Consider the following 25,000-nt stretch of genomic DNA (forward strand, 5'->3'; position numbering starts at 1 on the left):
GAAGGGTTGCATCGCGTTCAATCATTGAAATCCCTTGGAGGAAGTAATTCAGTAAACTAGAAATATGCATTTGCATAGAAACTACAGTATATGTTTTGCTTTCTGCAGACACTCGCTGTTTAGACATTCGGAAACTCAGTTATAGTGAAAATTGCTGTTTCATCCATTCTCTAATTGACTTTCAGAGCATCGCTCTCTGTCTTTAGAAACATAACGCATCATTTCACACCCAAAGTCTTGCAGCATTGTTAACAAAACCATGATGGGCCACAACAAAAAGGCAATGATTTGATCTTTCTTAGTGTCATTTTGGGTGAAAGATGAGATATGAGAAATTATCCTAATAACCACAATAGTAACGGACCCTTCCGGGATGTTTTGCTGAAGTGAGGACTAGAAGCCTAAACTGTTTGATTTAATCTTACTAACGAACAAAATGAATTTACTAATTTGGCCTTTTTAGTCCAAACATTATTACAATGCATTCATTATTACAATGTATCATTACAATGCACAACTTGTCAACAACCGTTTCCTTCTTCCCCATTTGTTTTATTTCCATGTGCAACAGAGATGACATTTTGCAGCCTTGGAGCCAAATCAGGAAGCATTTCACTTCCTCCAGGAAACAAGTAGTCTAGTGACCTCGAGCGATGCCGGGAGTGTGTTCTGCATGTTGACCCATATTGATTAGATAAATATGCAGCTGTGCAGGAGGAATGCCAATGACCCCCAGGCCTGTGTGTGCATCTTCAAATGGGTTTCATATTTTCCAGTTTAGTGCACAGCAGCGAGTGTACCAGAATGGGTCTTCACACTAGCGCCTGTAAGATCATAATTTCAATAGCTTGGACTTGGCAGGCAGGTGCTCTCAGACCATATCAAAGATGTAATCTTGCCGCACAGTACCAGTCAGTGGGCCTTCAATGAAGAATTTCTACTGCAGGTGAAATGGAATGGAATTGGCCGGCTGACTTTGTTCATTTGCCACCGTGCCATTCTGACAGAGGCTGTTCCACCATACACCCTTCACTACAGCTCAGTCAGCACAGTCATGTAATCATGACTTGGAGGCTGGTCTGTCACCCCTCTCTGTTTCTCTCTCTCTCTCTCTCTCTCTCTCTCTCTCTCTCGGACAGGTTAGGTTTAGGCATGGTTTGGGTCAGGGCACAATATTGCCACAATTTCGCCATTTCCTTGTCCAATTTCGCTGTTCTTGGCAAAAGTAAAGCGGCAGAAGTGTTGCTTTACTGACAGGTTCGGGTTAGGCATGGTTTTGGTCAGGGTACAGCAGAGCATTTTCGCGCTTAGCTACCGAATCTCCCCATGCACGGCAACAGAGTTTGGCAGACGCAACAGGAAAACTGTGCGAACCTGGTCACGTGACAAAAGTACTGTCCCGCGGTGCTAAGGACCACGACTTTACTTCCAAAGGCCTCGCACTCTCAATGCGGAATGCACTGCCGGTAGGGCTGCACAATTAATCAAAAAATAATCAAAATCGTGATAAAATAGTGAAATCGAACTCATGATTTTAATCGTGATTTAATCGTGGCAATAGTGACCTACTTTTGAGAGCGTCCTTGATGCCAGAACATACAGGCTGGTGTTTCTGGCCAGAAATCTGTCCACTTAAGTTTCATGCTATTGCCTTTACATAATTATTACAATTCGTTTTATTTTGCTCATCCCGTATGTTATTCATTCTTGGTTATATTTCATCTTGTTATGACTTTCAAAAAAATCTGCAAAAATCAATCATCGTGATTAATAATCGTGATTATGATTTTGACCAAAATAATCGTGATTATGATTTTGACCAAAATAATCGTGATTATGATTTTGACCAAAATAATCGTGATTATGATTTTTTCCATAATCGTGCAGCCCTAACTGCCGGGTCTGGTATTTGGTTGCTGAGTACAACACATGCAACACTCTGCAATACAGAGAACTGATTTTCTTATCGCCTTCAATCCATGTCTATTTCACACATATTGCATAGTCGGCTTGTAATTGAAGCATCAAATGAAATGCAAACTGAATGTGCCCCTGTGTTTACCTCTGTGGCTCTGAGGGTAAATGGATGATGTTTTTACAGCACACTGTAATTACATTATGTGTGTGTGTGTGTGCGTGCGTGCGTGCGTGTGTGTGTGTGTGTGCGTGTGTGCGTGCGTGCGTGCGTGCGTGCGTGCGTGCGTGCGTGCGTGCGTGCGTGCGTGCGTGCGTGCGTGCGTGCGTGCGTGCGTGCGTGCGTGCGTGCGTGTGTGTACGTGTGTCAACTAAACCAATGATTGCTTACAGCAGCTCAGCCCAGTGTTGTTATTTCTCAGGGCCATGACCATCTAGCTCTTATCGCAGGCGAGGCAGGCAAACCTCCCCCATCTCACACATGGGGAAGTACAGTATACACACCTGAGATGATCACCATCAAAACTGCCCACCGAAGCTGCTGCTCACTTCCTACTGTACTCCAAATCACTGTCCTTGCTGGTACTCACTCTCCCTCCCTCCCTCTCACCCTCATCTTATTCTGCAGCATCTCTCTCTTTGGCTGGGCCCCCACTCATCCCCCTCTCTTACTTCCCCCTCTCCTCTCATTCTTCCTACTCTCATCCACCATTTGATCTTTCCTCTCATGCAGTTGTTGCTCCAATGTATTTGCCCTAATACAGCGACCTAATTGGGCCAAGTGGGAAATGTATTTAGTATTTAGTGACTTACTTTAATGGATGCTTTGACACATTGCATAACGTTACGGCCAAAGTATTGTAGGGCCCAGTGAGACATCCTACATGAACTAGGGCAATTTGATTGAACAAAATGCTTCCAGTGCACTAATTAGTCTGGGTGGTTAATTGCGTGTGTGTGTGTGTGTGTGTGTGTGTGTGTGTGTGTGTGTGTGTGTGTGTGTGTGTGTGTGTGTGTGTGTGTGTGTGTGTGTGTGTGTGTGTGTGTGTGTGTGTGGTTAATCATGTAGACATGATAAGATAATTTTCCTGTCTTCCTTCCTTCCCTCTCGTGCTCCCTCTCCCCTTCTCTCCCTACCTCTTTGTACTTCTCTGTTTTTCACACATTTTATATTTTTCCGTCTGTTTTTGTGAGTTTCCGGCAAACATTTTGTGCTCCTCCTTTCATGCTCTTCCTCTCTAAAATCCGGCCTAATCTCTCCATACATCTCCTCTCCATCCGAGAGCTGCTGGAATCTGACATTATGTTCTTGCCCCCCACCTCCACCTCCTCCCCCACCTCCTCCTCCACCACTTCCCCTCCACCTCCTTCACCACCACCCCAACCTCTTCCACCTCCACCACCACCACCTCCTCCTCCTCCACCTCCACCTCCTCCTCAACCTCCACCTCCTCCTCCCCAGCTTCAAGCTCCTTCACCACCACCACCTCCTCCTCCACCTCCACCTCCCCTCCACCTCCTCCACCCCAGTTCTGCACCTTGCTTCTCTCCTCCTCAACTCCAGTCCACAGTGGTGCCTAATCCCAGACCTCTCCATCACTGCCATGCAGTTTTATCAGCTCTGTACAGATGGCACCGTGTGTGTGTGTGTGTGTGTGTGTGTGTGTGTGTGTGTGTGTGTGTGTGTGTGTGTGTGTGTGTGTGTGTGTGTGTGTGTGTGTGTGTGTGTGTGTGTGTGTGTGTGTGTGTGTGTGTGTGTGTGTGTGTGTGTGTGTGTGTGTGTGTGTGTGTGTGTGTGTGTGTGTGTGTGTGTGTGTGTGTGTGTGTGTGTGTGTGTGAGTGAGTGATTCTCCCGCTAGCTCCCTCGCTGTGCACAGTGAGAGGAAGACAAACTGCAGAGGCCTTGGCTTTGGGATCGCCTGCTGCACTTTTGACTAATGACAACAGCAATGCAACAGCCCCTGATGGCATTGTGTGGTGTCTCTGCTGGCCACACCTGGTTTGGCATTGCGCCCGGGGGGGGGGGGGGGGGGGGGGGGGGGGGGGAGGGGGGGGGGGGGGGGAGGGGCGGGGGGTGTTTTCTGTGTACTTAGGCTTATGTAGAATTCTGTTATCTTGTTCTGGTGTGTGGGTGTTGGGTGGGTGGTGTATGATTTGAGTTTGCGGTTTCTGCATTTATTTATGCATTCTGAATTTGGACAGCAAAAGTTGTGTTTGACTTTTGATTATAAGCTGGGGTAAAGTTTCTGATGATGGGCTGGTGCCTTTAGGTGATGCTAGTACAAGGATACCATTTCCACATCGCTTATCATTATTCAAATCTCTGTCCTCACTGCAATCCAGTGTCTTTTTGGCATGACATTTCCCATAGAAACACTGGTGGGTAAGGAACATGTACCGTATATAAACAGTATGTCTGTATCTCTGCATGCAAGCACTAGACGTAGGCACCAGGGGCCTCATTTATCAAGCGTTCTTAGGCACAGATCTGTGCGTAAAGTGTGCGTGCGATCATTCCTGAGCAAAGTGTGGGATTTATGAACATGTACTTGAACGTAGAAATGTGCCTAAATCTACGCACACCTCAGACCATGCGTGCCAGTGGGAGAAACAAGGTACAAGGTACCGTGCAAGGTACAATTTACTTTGAATGACAATGGAGTATGACAGTGTGCTATTTTACAGTGTTTTCGTCCATGTGTGTCTCCTTCTTTTACTTATTTTGAAACACTGTCCTCCTCCTGTCGAAAGCACCTCCACTTCTGCCGCGGAAATGTGTCTATCTCCGCACTTCCCGCCAGCGCTTCGACTGGCGCGTGTGTCCGCGTGTGTTCATGTGTGTCCAAACAGGGTGGCGCCTTCGAATTAACATGGCATTTGAATATATTTTAATACCATATATGGTTACTTGGAGGCGTTTCGGGATGCAAATTACCCCAAACGCGCGCATGCACAGTGATTTGGAAGGTGTGGGATTTATCATGCAGACGTGTGCGTAGGAGCAGCCAACGCACGTTTGATAAATCCCGATTTTTCTGTACTTGCGAACATTCTAAATTTCACTCGTAAGACACAATTTAGAAGACATTCTACGAACGCTTTATAAATGAGGCCCCAGGTGTGCCACCAGTGTAGTGTGTTTTGAGCATACTGTGGGGTCATAGGGGATGTAGTGCTGTTGGGTCAAAGACGTCTTTGTCATTCAGTGTTACGGACACCTTCCGCCGACTGTAACTGCAAAAAAACATGATTTTTAAATTGTTTCAAGTGAATGGATGACATCCGAGGCGTTCATGAATTCTCTGTAACAATAAATAAATAAAAAGAGTCATGTTTTTTACAGTTACCGTCAGCAGAAGGCATCCGTTACACTGAATGACAATGCCATTTTGCATGTCTTTGACCCTGTTGCTAATGAGCTTTCTGCCATACAGAATGTTTACCAACTGTGTGTTCTATATGTACAGGAGGCATATGAACCCCACTGACCACACAGCACAGCGGGATACTATAACTAGCTCACACAGGCCAACACACACACCCCAGGAGACCACACACTGCTCTTTTTATATTTGGTGCCTTTCGCTTTCATTTTTTTTCTCTCTCTTTCTCTCTTTCAGTTTTCGCCTTTTATGGCCTTCTGCAGCTCCCTATGCCCACAGGGAAAGAAAATGTATTATTTGTATCTTTATGTTTTTTTTTTATAGTAGAAGACATCATAAAGTTAACTTACTGAATGCCTGTCCTTCCTTCCCTGCTCACTTAAAGGGACTCCACAGGAATATTGCCAGGATTGGACAGTTCTCATTCCTGAAATCAAACAGACTTGTGACCAAAGAAATTCGACACAGAGAAGACACAAGAATTGTACTCCCCTCGCCATTATTCCGTACTACGCTGTTATGACGTCAGTACACTCTCTTGTCTCAAGCCTCTTTGCTGTCTTCCAGGTTGGGTGTGCCAGCACAGAGTGTTGTCCAGCCCAGCCAATACAAGCATTCACTACAAGCGTGAATACATCTACTGCAGTGTGTGTTATGTTACCTTTGGAAAAGTAGAGCCCTCATAAAACCAAATTTTCTTATGTTAAGTTTGCTTCTTGATAGTGATCAGGTCGCCCATTTAGGGTTTGCAAGTTTGTTTTCAGCCCACATATCATGGAAGCCGTCAGAGGAGGAAGCTCAGTTGTAGAAAATAGAACAGAGAGAGAGAGAGAGAGAGAGAGAGAGAGAGAGAGAGAGAGAGAGAGAGAGAGAGAGAGAGAGATTATCATGAGTCATGTCCTATGTGTCTAGTCTAATTGGGGGCTAAGCTCCCAGCCGGCTGTGTTGCCCTTTGCACATCCAGCGCTCCACTCTGAGGGGATTTCACACACTCAAATGCTCCCTGTAGGGCTGCACGATTATGGAAAAAATAAAAAAAAAAATGGTCAAAATCGCAATCACGATTATTAATCAGGGTTATTGAATTTCACAGATTTTTTTGAAAATTATAACAAGATGAAATATAACCAAGAATGAATCGTATATGGGATGAGGAAAATAAAATGAATTGTAATAATTATGTAAAAGGCAGTAGCATGAAACTTATGTGGACAGATTTCTGGCCAGAAACACCAGCCTGTCAATGTTTTGGCTTCAAAGACACTCTCGAAGGTAGGTCACTATTGCCACGATTAAATCAAAATTTCGACTTCGATTTCACTAATTTATCCCAATTTTCGATTATTTTCGATTAATTGTGCAGCCCTAGCTCCCTGCACCCCTTTTCCTCCTCTCTTTCCTCTCGTCCACGCACTCCTTTTCCTCCTCCTTTCACTTCCCGCTCCACCCTCTCCCCTCTCCCACAATCCATTTCCCTCTCATCTTCTCTCCACTGTCCACTCTCCACTCCTCTCCACTTTGCCCCCCTCTCTCCTCCCCTCCACTCCTCTCCACTCTGCTCCTGTCTCCTCCACTCTGCATCCCCCTGTTCTCTTCTCCACTCTGCTCCTCTCATCTCCACTCTGCTTTCTTCTCCACTCCTCAACACTCTGCTCCCCTCTGAGGGGCACTTTGAGGGGGGTCCACACTCCAACCATTCCCTTCTCCATCTACTCCCAGGATACTGTTCACAGCATGCTCCCAGCTGTGTGTGTGCACCTCTGTGTAAATGTGCATCAGCCATCTGTGTTTTTGGGTGGGGATTTGTGCAACAGCTGAGGTGGTTAATTCAATTGTGCCTCTCCCAGGCCCCAGAGAAAGTGTGTCTGTGTGTGTGTCTGTGTGTGTTTGTGTGTGTGTGCGTGCATGCTCTCGTGCATGTGTGTGGGCAGACATGCGTGCGTGCGTGTGTGTGTGTGCTTGTGTCAGTGTGTAATTTGGGGACGTGTGCAACAGCTGAGGTGCCTCTCCCAGGCCCCAGAGATTAGGGAGACCAGTGGAGGCCAGATAGGACTGAGCCAGGATCCAGAGGAGAACCATTGGCCCCCTCTTTGCGTGTGTGCGTGCGAGCTTGGAGTCCTATTGGCCACTGCTCTATGGTTTATCCCCCAGCTTTGAGGAAAAGAGACCCACCTCTATTAGGTCACTGCGGTTTATCCCCCAGCTTTGGGAAGAGGGACCCTTTATGTCCTAGAGCTTTGGAAAGAGACCCCTCTTTGTAGGGAAGCGGAGTCTGACCCCGCTTAAACACATTCAGTGGTGGGAGAAAGATGATATCATGTAGAAGAAACTCCTACTGCTAAAACACCTCAGTCAACACACACACACGCATGCACGCACGCACGCACGCACGCACGCACGCACACACGCACGCACGCACGCACACACACATACAAGCACACGCACACATTCACACATTCACACACTTGTGTACATCTGTTTTGCCCCCCCACCCCACAGCCAATTCAGCACCTCTCTCACTCTCTCCCTCTCTCTTTTTCTTCTCACTCCAACTGCCCCATCTCTCCCTTTCTTTCTCTCTTGTTCCTTTCTTGTTCTTGCTTCTTTCTGTCTTTGTTCCTTTGTCTTTCACACTGGTCCTCCCCCTGTCCCTTTACCTCACCTCCTCCTTAAGCACTCTATATCACTACACCCCACTTCTCACTATCTCTCTCTCTCTCTCTCTCTCTCTCTCTCTCTCTCTCTCTCTCTCTCTCTATCTCTCTCTCTCTCTCTCTCTCTCTCTCTCTCTCTCTCTCTCTCTCTCTCTCTCTCTCTCTCTCTCTCTGGCATGAGAGAGCGTGTGATAAATTGTGATGTCACTCCTGATTATTAAAGCATTAGAGCGGCCAGTGCAGCTGCAGAGGGGAAGAGAGGAATGACTCCACAGAAAAGAAGTAAAGAAGGAGGAATAGCGAGAAAAGATTGAGAGATAGAGATCTGGGGTGCATTTCTGAAAAGCGTAGTTGTTAGCAGTTAGCAACTTCGGTAGTTGCAATAGTGTTGCCACACGTCCAGGTTTTTCCTGGATTGTCCCGTTTTTATGGTTTGTCCGGGTAAATTCCTGGACTGTCCCGATTTTTTATAATGCACAGCTTCATATTACCCCATTGAAATAAACACATATCATTAATGATTTGTGCTCGCGCATCAATGTGTCCAGTTTTTTTACCCCTGAAATGTGGCAACCCTAAATTGCAACAAAGTAGCTAATAAGTTAGCACTACGCTTTCCATAAACGCACCCATGGAGAGGAAGAGAGGAGTTTAAAAGATGTCAGAAGTTGAGCCCAAGGGTTTTTTTAGTGCAGAGATGCTAAGCCATTTTTTTCACTGCATCATGGTCAGTTGAATGTTTCCTGGCTGGAATTACTTCCACTGAGATTAGGATTACCAGGGGGATAGAGATAGAGGGACAGAGAGAGAGGGATGGAGAGGTAGAGAGAGAGGGATATAAAGAGAGAGGGAGAGAGATGAAGAGAGAGAGAGAGAGAGAGAGAGGGACGGAGGGAGAGAGAGGGATGGAGGTACAGAGAGGGATGGAGGCAAAGAGAGCAAGACGGATGTAGGGAGAGGGAGAGAGGGAGGGAGGGATAGAGGAGGGGAAGATGTTGAGTGAGCGCTAGAGCCAGAAGCAGTAAAGACAGAAGCAGCTCTTTTTGAAGTAAAGTATGTGAACGAAAAGGTTGATATATTACAGCTAGCGTGAGAGTGATCTCATAACGAATAAATGTGTCCTGTGGGCAGTCGAGGTCTAGTGGTTAGTGAGTTGGTCTTTCTATCTGGGGGTTGTTGTTTCGAATCCCACCTGACCTCTCCTTACACCTCCATCCATGGCTGAGGTGCCCTTGAGAAAGGTAGGCCTACCAAATCCCACATTGCTCCAGGGACTGTAACCAATACCCTGAAAAATAGTAAATTAAGTCGGTCTGGAAGAAAACCAAAATGTAGCCAAAAATGTAAATCATTATCCTGCCCTCCATGGTCAGAGAAGAGGGCGGAAACCATAAACGCTGGGGAGAAGGGGGCCGAGAGCAGGGGAGGGGGGAAGGGTTCGGGATTAATAGGAGAGGAGTATTTCTGTCAGGTCATGCCCTCAAGGCACTCTGTGGAATGAAATTTGCCTTCTCACTTTCAGACAAGCCAGGGGTAAGCCTGGCCAGAACATCTGACTACAGCTGTAATTCCCAAGTGTCTTACATGCTTAAAAATATAATTTTTCTACAAGAGCCTAAGCGGCACCAACTCAGTATAGCAAACTCCTGCGACCTTCTGCCAAGTTGTGTGTAAAAGGTGCTTAACAGTTATTATTTTTACAGAGTCTAGAGAGAGAGAGAGAGATAGAGAGAGAGTTTGAGAGAGAGAGATCTAATCTTGTTGATTACTGAAAAGTCCTTTTCCTTTTGCATGACAATGCACTGTGTTTTGGATTAGAATAATAACGATGTGACTGTCCATGCTGTCCATGTTTGGTGATGTTTATTTAGGTATTTTTCCAGATAAAATGAAAACATGATTGTGTGTGTGTGTGTGTGTGTGTGTGTGTGTGTGTGTGTGTGTGTGTGTGTGTGTGTGTGTGTGTGTGTGTGTGTGTGTGTGTGTGTGTGTGTGTGTGTGTGTGTGTGTGTGTGTGTGTGTGTGTGTGTGTGTGTGTGTGCGTGTGTGCGTGCGTGTGTATGTGTGTGCGAGCGTGTGTGTGTGTGTGTGTGTGTGTGTTGTGTGTTTGCATTCCAATGTCCCATTTATTCTCCTTCTTCACAGACGCACACAGACACACACAGACACACACAGACACACACAGACACACGCACTCGCACACACACACACACACACACACACACACACACACAGACACCTGTTCCCTGCTGTCATTTCCTGTCACCACGTGGCAGCCAGAGTGTTTATGGTGACATCGTGGGAGTGATACGTAAAGGCAGCAAGTGGAGAACAGCCCCATGCTGCTGAGGGAGGAGACATGCATGAAATGCCATCAGCTGCAGTGTGTCCCATACGCAGACAGACAGACAGACAGACAGACAGACAGACAGACAGACAGACAGACAGACAGACAGACAGACACACACACACACACACACACACACACACACACACACACACACACACACACACACACACACACACACACACACTGCCTGCCTCATCAGGCCTGCCTATATGCCTCTCTCTGCCTACTCATCTTTGATCATGGATGCTCCCCGCTGGCCAAGCCTGAAGGCTGTGTGTGTCTGTGTGTGTGTACAGTGTGTGTGTGTGTGTGTGTGTGTGTGTGTGTGTGTGTGTGTGTGTGTGTGTGTGTGTGTGTGTGTGTGTGTGTGTGTGTGTGTGTGTGTGTGTGTGTGTGTGTGTGTGTGTGTGTGTGTGTGTGTGTGTGTGTGTGTGTGTGTGTGTGTGTGTGTGTGTGTGTGCGTGCGTGGGTGCGCACATGTATGTGTGTGTGGATGATTGACAGGTACTGCTATAATGTCATATTGATATTCCAGATCCAGCAGAACAAGGGAGCAACTAGTGGGAGGGAGAGATATGTATAGATGCACAGAGTGGAGGTAAAAAGGGAGGAAATGAAGGAAATGCAGGGAGAGTGAAAGAAAAATACACTGGTTTAAAGGACTGACTTGGGGATTTCAAATGTGTGGGAAACAGAGAGCAGAAGATCAGATAGGGTAACGGACCCCAATTTTTAAAAAGCTATTGAGGCCATGTCTGTGTGACCGAGGTGTCCCTGTGCACCCACCACCTCCTAGTCAACGCAACAGTTCGGGTATGGGAGGCACAGCATGATAATGGCAGAGCATGAGCTAAAGGAGCAGTCCGATATGAGGCTTCGGGAGGGAGGTTTACTAATGGCCACACTCTGTTAGTTGGCTTCCGTTACATCCACATTAAGCCAGATAAATATGAATACATCTGATGATAAAAAGATCTGTGTCCAGGCTATCCCTTTTATATTGTTTACAGAAAGTTTTGCCAGCGTTTCAGTGTTTAGGTCTCTCCACATCAGCATTTTTTTTCTTCTTCAAAAAGCTCTTTTTTGTTTGAATTTGCCATATTAGTGTGGATGGGAAGTGTAAACGGAGACATTAATATTTCAAAAGGATAAAAGTTTACTGCCTGAGCCTGAGTGAACCTGATGACCACAGAAGTAAAACGCATTGTTCGCTCTGAATAAACAAGCATAAAGTCTAACAAGGGTGCTGTGAACTTTTTTCCTTTTGAAGTATTGCATACTCCTGCGTTTACCAGCACCCAGAAGCTGTGCATGGATGTTTAAACTTTTGCATCTATGTTTGGAGACATTTATATATTATATCATATGTATCCTCATTAATGTGGACTGGGTCTGAGAGTGAGAGAGAAGGGAAGAGAGGTTTAGGGAGGAAAAGGAAAAGTGTGAAACAGAAGTGAGGTTTTAAAAAAGCAAAAGAGACAAAGAATAAGTAAGTGGGGGAGAGTAGAAGAGACAGGAGACAAGACAGAAGGGAGAATTTGAAAGTATAAGTGACAGAGAGTGGGAGAGAGGTATGGGAAGAAATAGAGGAATGGAGAGAAGTGCTGTGGAGGAGGAGAAGAGAAGAGGAGAGGAGAGGAGAGAAGAGAAGAGAAGAGAAGAGAAGAGAAGAGAAGAGAAGACAAGACAAGACAAGACAAGACAAGACAAGACAAGACAAGACAAGACAAGACAAGACAAGACAAGACAAGACAAGACAAGACAAGACAAGACAAGACAAGACAAGACAAGAGAAGAGAAGAGAAGAGAAGAGAAGAGAAGAGAAGAGAAGAGAAGAGAAGAGAGAGAGAGAGAGAGAGAGAGAGAGAGAGAGAGAGAGAGAGAGAGAGAGAGAGAGAGAGAGAGAGAGAGAGAGAGATGAGAAATGTAAAGGTATTTATCTGCACATGATCTCGTCTAGGGAACAGCAGTGGGCAGACGTGTATGGCATGGCACAACAACTCATCATCATCAATTCCGAAGCCAGCTTCTGAGAACGGCTGTAACTATCCTGTTTGATGTTTTCAGATGAAAGTGTGTGTTTTTCATCAGTTATCTTGTATGCACCTTGCACACAGCTTGTCATGCTTTATTTGATAAATGTCTAGCCCAATGCAAGTGGTGTGTGCGTGTGCGTGTGCGTGTGCGTGTGCGTGTGCGCGTGCGCGTGCGTGTGTGCGTGCGTGTGTGAGGAAAGTCTACACGTGTTTGGAAGAGAGCCAGTGTTCGGGGACCCCAGCCGCCTGTGGTGCCATCATATCACATAATGTATGACAGATGCTATCTCTCTCACACACACACACACACACACACACACACACACACACACACACACACACACACACACACACACACACACACACACACACACACACACACACACACACACACACACACACACACACTTCCTTCTCCTCCTCTTCCTCATTTTCTTCCTTTTCATCATCTCTTTCCCCAAACCAGTTTTTGAGCACTGATTCACATTGTCCATTCACGATTCACATTCTTCTAATCCTCCTCCTCCTCTTCCTCCTCCTCCTCCTCCTCCTCCTCTCCCTCCTCCTCCTCTCCTATTCACCCTGTCTGTCCTCCTGAAAGAGTGCCTGGCCACTAAAGAGATGCATTAACTGCCTCAGAGCCATTTGCTTCCAGCTGTGGATGCTGTGTGCCTGTATGCTGTTCTCTCCTCATATATCACCACTCTGATGTGCTGTCGGGGAAATAGAAAGAAAGACGTGGAAAAAACACCAGCTGCCTGCAGAAAGCCATGTCCCTGGATATGAGTGTGAAGGGGACTTTTTCTCTTGCCAAGAAAGTGTTTTGTTAGGCGTGGGAGCATCAAATGAAATCACACCACACACACACACACACACACACACACACACACACACACACACACACACACACACACACACACACACACACACACACACACACACACACACACACACACACACACACACACACACACACACACACACACACACTCAAGGTTTGTGTAGTAAATCTCATGAGCCAGTGGCAGTGGGGATGTTTGGACCTCTCAGTATCAACAGCTGAAGGGTGTCGGTTTCCATAAACTTTCCTAGTCCCTCTTCCCTGCACGACCAAAACATAATGCTGTTGTAAGGTCTTTCCAGGGTTTTTCTTCTGTTTTCTACTACAGGTGAACAACTAAAATGTATTCTCAGGATATCATCACCCAAGACTATTGGTCAAGACTATGTTTCTACGATCAGTTTTCTGGTAGGCCTACACAGCTCGACACAACACGACTTGGCCGCCACTTTTTGCTTTTCAAATAGGCACGACACAGCTCAATTGTAAAGCAAAAAGTGGCGGTCGAGTCGCCCTGTGTCGAGCTGTATGGGCCTACGAGAAAATTGGCAATGGAAAAGAGGCAATAGTCACCCAAGACAGAACAATGAATGGAAAAGAAGAAATCAAAAGAAGAAAGTCTCTCAGAGAAGCTAATGTGGGGATTGATTTATCATGTATGCCACTCTTCTCTACTTAACTCTGGGGTGCATTCCTCAAAACCATAGTTGCAACCTTCATTAGCTACTTTGTTGTTTGCAATGTAATTTCCCACTGGTAACTGGTTGCTAACTTTATTTTTATTTGTGGTTTATTTGTCAGGGACAATGCAGTGCACATTATTACAAACATGACATGACAATGTCACAGCTTGCAGATGTGGGTACATAAAAGGTTTATAGCTAGGTAGCTAATTTGCAACCTCAGTCCCTGGTTAGGCTAGCTATTCTAATAAAATATATAGGCCTATACTATACAACTATACAAAATATACATTATCTGCCTACGCAACTGAATCCTCTTTTCTGATTGGCTGATGGGGTTGCAACTAATTCCCTATAACCCGTCAGGCGTCAAACGTGCGACTAAGTTAGGTTACTAATTCTAAACTGCAGGTTGCTATGGCCAAAAGCCAGTCGTTAGTTCTATCGCATTTGTTTATCAAGTCGAGAGTCAGTCGTTAATTCTATCGCATTTGGTTGTCAAGCCAAGAGCCAGTCGTCAGTTCTATCGCATTTGGTTGTCAAGTCTGTCGCCCTAAAAGTTCTACTACATGCATCTGATAGAGGCGCGCCTGATTACGTGCGCACTAAATATTCTGCAGTTGGCATAATTCATTGGTTACAAATTTACAGATAGGCCTAGCAATAGATGACAAAAATACCCTGTACTGAAATTCCTATAACATTAAAAGCATTTGCAGAGAGAAAAAGACAAAAACACTATGATGAGTGTGACCTATATATGCTGTGTGTGCATGTATGTGTGTTATCTATTGTGTGTTGTGATGATTACATTGATTTACCTTCATCCAACTAGGGGCGGAATTCTCCCGTCTCCACTTAAGTCGGTTTTACGCGCGCATATTTTACGCGGTCTTATTTTGCGCGTATTCTCCCCTCTGGAACGTCGCCACACCCCTCGCGCTTAAATCAGAAAAACAGCGCGTAGCCCAACATAGGCGTGATATATGCTAAATGGGGGGATGAGTCTCCGCCAAGTTCATCAGTTGTGGCTACAAAGAAACTATGGAGCATGGATTTTCAGATCAACCATGTGAAAACCTCGGCAGTCCATTGAGATCCAACACTGAACTTTAACTTTGAATTTAAAACCACGTGCCAAAAGTCCTCTTGCAAAAGCGTTTCAAAATCTAACCTCCGCTCCTTTTCACAAGCAGAAGGCAAGTATAGGAGGTGAGATAATGGGATGGAAACGCGATGTGTCCCTTTGGCGGGAACTCAGCTGAGCGTTTTGGTGCGCAACAGGTTGATTGAAATAATAAACACGATTGAACGTTTTGTGGAAAATGGAGTTTGGCGTGTTGCCTGGACAATTCCGGAAATAAAAAAGTGATTTAAAATGCTGATCATTCCCACGGTTAAATAAACACATAGTAGGCCTGTTTGCTGACTTTTAAAAGTGTTTCTCCGCTTCTCTGTACAGCAACGTGACATTAAAATAATTGGAAATATGTGGATCTCAGCTGTCCGTCAGCATATTACACTTAGGCTACATGCATGCTGAAGAATGAACAAGGAAATCGATCGTCATAAAAAAACGGAGATAAAAAACTTTATATTCTGTCGCAGACATGGGAATTAATTGGACATGGGCATGCAATGCCAAGCCAGGACTTAAACGCGGAGCTGATGGGGTGTAATAGAGACCAGAAGCGAAATGCCAAAGACATGCTCTGATATGTAGGCCTACCTTTTACGTTTAGCTGTAATGACATTCAGGAAATATTTTCTGCCTTACAAAAACAGATAGGACAGCCTGTAGCCTACCTCAGTATGTGGTGGTTTTTTATGTCGGGCATCAGTTCAGAAAGTTTAATAGGTTACATGCACATATGCACGAGTTCCAATAAATCACACAAGTGGAGGAGTTGAAATAAAAAACCTTTACTTAACGTTGTGGCTACAACATTGTAAAAATGGTGAAGGTTGTTTTTGAATAGGCATACTTTGGGTGGCTGTGAGGACGACTGGAACAGCGGTCTTTAGTCTGACGTGCCTTGTCAATTTAGCCTAGAACTTGTGCATGGTGCAACCTGCAACGAGGTGTTTTTGGTTTTGGTTACCGTCCGTGGAGACAACATGATGATCCTCATACTGATTCATTAATTACCTGCTTTTGTTTGTAAGTTCATCGATATGAGAACATGCTCTGGGCAGCTGGTCATATTTTGTCACAATTATTCTAATGTAGGATGTTTATGTGGAACTGTGAATGAATTTCGATTTGGACTCACGCTGACGGTAAGGAACATCAACAAAGCATACCGTGTAACATGTTCAAAATGCGAGCCAAGCCAGCATCAAATGCAATATTACATTTTACCTCATAGTGGCGCTTGACCTTACTACAGCCCTTTGATGCGCGTAAAGGCAAACACGCTTAAGTGGACGGGAGAATCCGCTTAGGATTGATTAACATGGGGAACTCCCTGATTTTGGCCTGGCCCCACCCAAAGTGCGCAAGTGATGAAATCGCGCGTAAGCCCCGTTTACTCACGGGCTTGAGTAAGCTCGGAGGCGCTGTTGCGCACTTTTTTTGACTTAAGCGGGTGGGAGAATTCCGCCCTAGCCAACCACTTCACTTTCGAGAAACACACCCCTGCTCTACTCCGAATGAAGCTGTTTTAGGTGCAGGATATTGGTTTGTCCCTGGAGCCGTGTGGGGTGCCTTGTTCAAGGGCACTTCAGCCATGGGGTGAGATATGGAGTGGGAGTGTGTGATTCAAACCTGCAACTTTTTGATCTATACAGGCCATCTGATTATCCATTAGTACAGAACTTGAGTTTATTACACCTGAAAGGCTTTTAATTTGAGGGCGATATTGCTGCATCAGCACTGGCCAGTTTAATGGGGATGTTCCAGGTTATTGATTATAGTTATTTACTGAATGAACTCTCACTCAGCCTAACCAATACATGCAATGACTTGCACACAAACACACTCATACTCTACATCCCATTCAATATCTCTCTCTCTCTCTCTCTCTCTCTCTCTCTCTCACGCGCACACGCGCACTCACTCTCACACAAACACACAAACACGCGCGCACGCACGCACGCACGCACGCACGCACGCACGCACGCACGCACGCACGCGCGCACGCACGCACGCACGCACACACACACACATTCAAAGAGATCTAAATAACAAGTCTGTCCTCAGTTAATGCATAGCAATGAGAGGAGGCAGGCCACTTGAATGGGCTTTTGGTGGCAATATTATTGGCAGTGATTATATAGCACAAACCTGAATTCCGTCTGGGCATAAAAATCTATTCAGTGCACTCGCATCTCTGATAGGCCTTATGCAGCATAATAAGGAGTTTACTCTGTGTGGAAGGAAATGTTATCTCTGCTCAGGCTATGGCTTGGCTGACACAAACTTAAACACTCCACAACTCTCATTTCACATTAGAAGTGTGCGTGCGTGCGTGTGCGTGTGCGCATGTGTGCGTGTGTGTGTGTGTGATATGCAAAAAAATTCCCAAGCAGACGGGCAGACCCGAGTGCTTCTCAGCCTAATGAAAAGACTGCGGGGAAATTGAGTGGAAATCAATAGGTCTATTTGTACTGCTGCAAGCCTCCAGCAGCCTCAGACTCTGGCTTATTGGCTTAACGTATGTTTTTCAACTGGACACTGGCCTCCGCCGATGATGAGTGCTTTTAAAGCAGGGATGGGGAAGCTTTTTCCATGCAAGGGGCCACTTCAAATTTCTCCAAGGGCCGTAAAAGTCCTCCAGTGCCTCTTTTCCACTGCCGGTTTTCTGGTAGGCCTACAGTTCTGTGGGGTTTTTCTATAAATGTCAGACAGGCACAGTTCAATACAGCACAACTTGGACACGACAGCTCAATCGAAGAGCAAAAAGTAGCAAAAATGCACACCCATACACAAACTAAAGTAATGTCATTATTCTTTCTTACATATTTGAAACCTCCCATCCTTGTCCCTGTGTTGTCCCTCAGGATTGGCTGAGTAAGTTTGGCTACCTGCCTCCTCCAGACCCTGTGACGGGGCAGCTGCAGACCAAGGAGGCCCTGACTAAAGCCATCAAAGCCATGCAGAGGTTCGGGGGGCTGGAGGAGACGGGAGAGCTGGACCAAGCTACTCTAGGTCTAATGAAGACTCCAAGGTGTTCGCTGCCAGACCTGTCTGCACCAGAGGCATCGCCATCATCAGCGGGGCGGAGGAGACGAGCTCTCACGCCACTCAACAACAAGTGGAGCAAGAGACACCTGTCATGGAGGTGCGTGTTTCTTGGTGTGTGTGTGTGTATGTGTATGGGGGAAGCTTTCTATCTGTGTGTGTGTGTGTGTGTGTGTGTGTGTGTGTGTGTGTGTGTGTGTGTGTGTGTGTGTGTGTGTGTGTGTGTGTGTGTGTGTGTGTGTGTGTGTGTGTGTGTGTGTGTGTGTGTGTGTGTGTGTGTGTATCTAAGAGTGTGTACACGTGTTCATGCCAAGCTGCCACATGCTGGGTTACTATACATGTGGCCACATCCATATAGCCTACTCCAGAAGTGCTCCATCCCTAAAAAAAAAGATATTTCTTCAGTTGCGCGTGTGTGGGTGCGTGCGTGCGTGCGTGCGTGCGTGCGTGCGTGCGTGCGTGCGTGCGTGCGTGCATACCCGCCCTCTGTGTTGGCTCGGACACTTGCTCCCCCATAAGACGCTGCCAAGTGCTGAATTTATACACAGCCACATCCAGGTTTATACCCAGCCACATCCAGGTTTATACACAGCCACATCCATACTCTATAACTACATCGCTAAAAAATATGTTTCCTGTTTGAAAATGTATTTCTGTGTGTGTGTGTGTGTGTTTTTTTTTTTACTGTGAACACACACACACACACACACACACACACACACACACACACACACACACACACACACACACACACACACACACACACACACACACACACACACACACACACACACACACACACACACACACACACACACACACACACACACACACACAGTGTAAAAGATGTGGTTGGTGAATTTAAACAGCAGGCAGCATATTTACACATGCCTTGGCATTTTGCCTGCACCAGACTACACCACTGTTTATTTTCACACTACCTGACTTCTTCTGTCTCCTAACCTTTCACTACCATACTATACATCACAATTTTTTTCTCAAACTGCCCAACTACATTGCCATCTCAACTCCTTTGTTAACTTGTGTTTTTCCCTCCATTCACATTCTCCCTTTTTCTGTCTGTCTGTTTTTTCTCTCGCCTATTGCATCCCTCAGTTCTTTTTCTCGCCTGTCTTCCTCTCTGTGTTTGCTACACTCTGCACTGCCCAGCTGTTTACATCTCATGTCTCTTTTTTTACTCTCTCTCTCTATTTCTCTGTCTATATATATATCGCTCACTCAATCTCTCTCTCCCCCTTCTCACCTTCTATTCTCTCCCTCTCTCCGTGTTGTCTTTCTTTTTACATCTCATGTCTCCTCTCATTGTTCTCTCTCTCTCTCTCTCTAAGTCTACACATCTCTCTCTCCTTCTCCACCTCTTGGTCACTCACTCCTTCTACCATTCCCCCCCTCTCCTTCTGTCACTCCTTTCTCTCGTTCTACACTTCTCTCCACTATTCCTCTTTCCTCTGCTGCTTGAAGTCAGAGTGTGTGTAACTTCTCCCTTCTCCTTCTCTCATACTTGATTTGTAGTGCAGAGCTGCCAGAACTCATTTATTCTCTCTTGGCCTCTTGGACACCCTATTTTTCTTTTTTCTTTTCTTTTTTTTTACTGTCTTTCTTTTTGTTGTTTGGGTGCTGGGTTGAAAGCTACCAAGGCATCATGTCATGTGAAATCCAAACACTTTGGGGCCTGACCGACACAGATTTTAATTAAACTTGTACGTATGCCTTCATAATGGCAAAGTAGACCCGGTAGACTAGCATAAGGCAGACCTGCGCAAATGCTTGCATGAATATGACACCAAAATTAAGGGAGAAACAGACTAAGGACGTCAGTGGCGTGGACAGACATATTGGGGGGCAGGTGCTGAAGATGTGGGTGTTTGGGGCATGTGGAACTTCCGCCTGCCTTATTAGGATAGACACTATATAGTCTATGGGGACATTATTGTCACATGCTTTTGATCAAGAAGCATTTGCAGATTATCATGTCAACATGGATCACAGTACATTGTGACAAAAAAAAGTTCAAAAAAGAACTTTCATCAGGGGCATATTATACCCAACGGGGCAGGTGCTTAAGCACCACCGCATCCGCTGTGCACACCTATGAAGGATGTTTTAATTGAATTAATTTCATTTCTGAAATGAAATCCCTTAATATTTGTGCCAGATTCGTGAAAATGCTGTTCTGGGGTTCTTCCACTAAATACAACACAGCAAGTTAAATTAAATTCTGTGTCAGTCGGGCCCAGAGTGTCTGATTTCAGATGAAATGACACCAAAAGGAACAACAGGCAGCCTGCTGGCAGTGGACACAGAGACAGCCACTCAAGTACACAACAAACATCAGGCTTGGTCAACAGAGATGACGACCGGAAAAGAAACACACGGTTCAGAGAAACGCCATGTTCAAAACGAGAAAAGAAAAGCATTCAAGCGGATTTATCCATCATGTTTTTTGCTTGCTATTTGTTTGCTATTTTATTTGAAAAGTTTGCCCCTTAAAATCCAAAGCTATGGCCTTTGTGGAAGCCACAGCCAGCATCAAGAGTCATGTGGCTGAGAGAGAGACAAGCCATCAACATGCTCAAGGACTTGTTGATTTTTGTTTTTGTCCTTGTGTTCTCCTGTTCCCTGTGTGCTCTCTCTTTGGCACTTCTGAAACCGTTTAGCCCCAAAAAGTTCTTTCCCTGAGAGTCCAATTACTGTCAATGTCTGGACAGCTACTACCTCCAATGTTGGAGTACCATTCCCCCACAACAAAAGGGAGTTGGGTGACAGTGGTGGGAATAAGTTGGTTGTTGAGGCTGTAGTGGTATTTCCTGACCTCACTTGACCCCCTCTCACATCCACCCAATCAGGCCTGCAGTACATATTAGCATGAGCTAACAAGGCCTCATTAAACAAAGGGAAACAGATGGTATCCTGACATCAGGCCATATATTTATTTGAATAAGGTATCAACTAGCAAAGCTTGAACGCATCAAAATGCTACCAGATATAGGAAGCTATCCAGGTACGTTCGCTTACCATGAGCTTACTATGTTATTCAGTTGTTCTACATCTTATTGGTATCATCTTAATTTCTATAGGAGGGAACTTGGCGGTTTCAGGCAGGGTGTAACTCTTGGCTTGCTGCCCCCAGAAAGACAGTCAGACAGTAAACTATTCGCCTTGCTCTGCTTCTGCCAGTTAGATGAGCCTAATGAGACTAGCACGGCTAACTGCTTAATGAGGCTTTAGGAAAGGAACGGAAACAATAGGAAATAGATGAGGACCTCAACAGTGCATCCCAAGATTACCTGCCACATTCATTAGAGTGATGTATCGACTAGTGTACAAAGACACAACACACTCAGCCGTCATCCTCTGGCTTGATGTTAAGCAGTGGAGTCTGCACTGGCAAGAATACCCCAATTAGAGCTCATTATTTCATCTGAGCCCAGCTGATACAGGGTTTCTCTAATCATGTTAGGAAGTTAAGGCTGCAGCATTAGCCCTGCGGTTTTGGGTAATAGATGGGGAGCTTTGATTGGTGCTTGTCTCGACACCTGAGGACGAGGGTGATTATTGATTGGTCAATGGATGTCAAGGCATGTTCAGTTGAGCCATGACCTCCGTCAAGCGGGAGAGAGGTCTGCGGTTCATTTGTTAGGTGCAGCACACCGCAGAGCAACCACAAACACACACACACACACACACACACACACACACACACACACACACACACACACACACACACACACACACACACACACACACACACACACACACACACACACCGCGAATGTCTCTCATTCCTTCTCCTTTTTCTCCCTTTATTTTCAACCTCTCTCTTTGTCTCTCATTTTTTCCCTCTGCCTCGCTCTCCCCTTTCTTTTCACATATTGTCTCATTCTAGCTCAGCTGAAGGAAGAGTAGACTGCAGATTGTTAGTCCAGAGCTCATGACTAAGACGTGTTCCATACCATGATGTGAATAGAGAGAGAGAGAGAGAGAGAGAGAGAGAGAGAGAGAGAGAGAGAGAGAGAGAGAGAGAGAGAGAGAGAGAGAGAGAGAGAGAGAGAGAGAGAGAGAGTTAGAAAGAGAGAGAGCATGTGCAACGTACAGTATGTATGTGTACTTCATACACGCACATATTTGTAATATGTACAAAGGATTATTTGTATTTGTGCATGTAAGTATACGAGTATCACTGATTGACTGCATTTCTGTGATTGTGAGAGTGTGACCGTGAGTGTGAGTGATGGAGCGAGTGGGTAAGTCTGAATGACTTTTAGAATGTGAAGCATGCAGTAATGTGCTCGTTCGTGTGTGTTTTTTTGTGAGCGTGTGTGTGTGTGTGTGTGTGTGTGTGTGTGTGTGTGTGTGTGTGTGTGTGTGTGTGTGTGTGTGTGTGTGTGTGTGTGTGTGTGTGTGTGTGTGTGTGTGTGTGTGTGTGTGTGTGTGTGTGTGTGTGTGTGTGTGTGTGTGTGTACGTGATTGAGTGTGTGAGCCTGCAGCATTCAGTAATGTGAATACAGTACATTATTCTGCTGGAGACCAGTGAGCTGTAGGAGGTCAGCCTGTGAGATTTACATATTAGCAGCAAAATGAGTTTCACTCAGTCATTTCCTCAACATGCATTACTCTGTGTGTGTGTGTGTGTGTGCGTGCGTGTGTGTGTGTGCGTGTCCATGTGTCTGTGTGCGTGTCCATGTGTCTGTGTGCGTGCATGTGCGTGCGTGCGTGCGTGTGTGTCTTGTCGCGCATACAGCTCTCGTCCATTCCTCCCTGATTGCCAACCCGAGAAGCACGCACACACACACACACACACACACACACACACACACACACACACACACACACACACACACACACACACACACACACACACACACACACACACACACACACACACACACACACACTACCCTAACACACCACCACCACACCCTCCTCAGCCCACCCTGCAACACTTAGTCATCCATCACGTTGTGGTAGCCATCAGGGAAGCCGACAGGGGGGGACAAAGGGGTCACTTGTCCCGGGCCCAGGGAAAAGGGGGCATAGAATTGGGTCCTCATTACATTACATTGCATTGATTGGGTTTGGGGCCCTTTCAGATGTCTTTGTCCCGGGCCCTGCCAAAGCTGTCAGCGGCCCTGGTGTCCATCCCTGGCAGCCCCACTGGGCACATTATGGATAAAATTGATGAGAAAATTGAACTAGAAATATGTGGCCACCCTTCCTCTCTCTTCTTCCTCATACACCTCTTCTCCCTTTGTCCTCCACGCCATCCTCTTCTCTTCTAGTCTTTCTATCTTCTATCTAATCTATCTATCTCTCTCTCTCTGATTCTATATCTTTATCTCTCTCTCTGATTCTATATCTTTATCTCTCTATTACCGTTATCCTTCATCTATCCTCCATTTTTGTCTTTCTGATCTCTTCCCTGTCTTCTCCGTCTCTCTTTCACTTCATCCATCCTTCCAACTTTGACTCTCCCTCCACATTTCTCTCATTCTACCTCATTCCTCCATCGCTCTATCTCTCCATCTCTCCAACTCTCTCTCTCTGTGCGTCAGTTTGCTCTCCATGGCATTCAGCCTGGCTTCACACTTCACAGATGACCACTCTTGAACACAGTTGGTTTTGTTTCGACATCAGCATGGTGCCATGCACTAAGCGTTATCACGCAACGCATGCATGCAGGCACACACACGCAGACACGCACGCAGGCACGCACGCACGCACGCACGCACGCACGCACGCACAGACACGCACGCACGCACGCACGCACGCACGCACGCACGGACGCACGCACGCACGCACGCACGCAGCAAAGATTATTTCATTACACTGCTTTCTTCTTCTCTACTCTCCCCTCATTTGCAGTCAGTTACGTTCTTGAGAAGACTTCAACGAACAATGTAGGAATACAAAGTGCAGGAAAGAGCGTAGGTGATTGTTCAAGCTGCAATCTTGTAGATAACCATTACCTATTTTTTAGGGAGTTGATCTTCGGATTTGGAGATTGCTGTTTTGAATTCCATCCTAACCAGGATGAGGAATATGTGTGGTCTCCCTACTACACCCTCATCCAGGCAGCAAGGCCTCCCACCCCACATTGCTCCAGGGACCATAAGCATTTCCCTGGGTCTCTTTGGGATAAAAAATTTAGTGTAATACAAATCTAGCCTGATAATCATAGACTTTCACATCTCTTTGAGACTTGGTCTGACCCAGAGCATAACAATTCATTTCTCAAACGGCATGGTTGACCCACCTCCCTTGGTTTGCTACTGGTCGAGGCCAGAAACATTTTCTTAGTCCCAATAGAACGTCTCTGCTTAAACCACGTCACTGCTTTGAACACTCTACCCAGGGCCGTTGGAGCTGCTCAAAGTTGATTGCTTCCTGAAGAAGTGGGTGGAGCTCCCGCATTTTCCAGAGCTCAGAAAGTACTTGCATGACTAGCAACGCCGAAGGTATTGCGTCACTCGGAGGGCGTAGCATGGCTAATACAAATCAGAACATGGTGGTTCAAATGCGTAGGATATTATATCAAAGGCAGGAATTGAGACTGCCTGACTCAAATCGGATAATATGGGAATCAGTGGGATTATAACCTACCAGAAATAAAATGGCAAGTGTCATAAAGTTAAAAGCAACAGCTAAATGTAATGTTATGTAATATAATGTGTGTGTGTGTGTGTGTGCGTGCGTGCGTGGTTCAAACACAAACTCTAAGACATCAAAGAGGCAGGAAGTGAGACTGGCTGTCTGAAGGTGGCATTATGGTGATCAGCTGCAGCTTTAGGACTTATACATCAGATGGTTAATTACTTGTTTGATGACTTTGCCTTTCTTCCTGCCATCTCACTGCTATTTAAGTAGACTGCTTTAAAGGCCGTCTGTGTGCTTATGTGGAGTAGTGCCGATCACAGAGAGAGAATAGCTGCAATTAG

The 25,000-nt window shown here is 45.8% G+C and overlaps 1 protein-coding gene across 1 annotated transcript in view; it reads left to right on the forward strand.

Annotated features, from left to right (window-relative positions):
- The window catches only part of LOC134458098 (matrix metalloproteinase-17-like), a 75,438-nt gene that overhangs the window by 19,099 nt on the left and 31,339 nt on the right, over window positions 1-25,000 (forward strand). The window contains exon 2 of the mRNA XM_063210222.1: window positions 17,864-18,144. Coding sequence (XP_063066292.1) covers window positions 17,864-18,144 — 281 coding nt within the window. The remainder of the gene's footprint in view (window positions 1-17,863; window positions 18,145-25,000) is intronic.

This window comes from Engraulis encrasicolus, chromosome 11 (assembly GCF_034702125.1).
Source record: "Engraulis encrasicolus isolate BLACKSEA-1 chromosome 11, IST_EnEncr_1.0, whole genome shotgun sequence".
In the NCBI taxonomy this organism is placed as follows: Eukaryota; Metazoa; Chordata; class Actinopteri; order Clupeiformes; family Engraulidae; genus Engraulis; species Engraulis encrasicolus.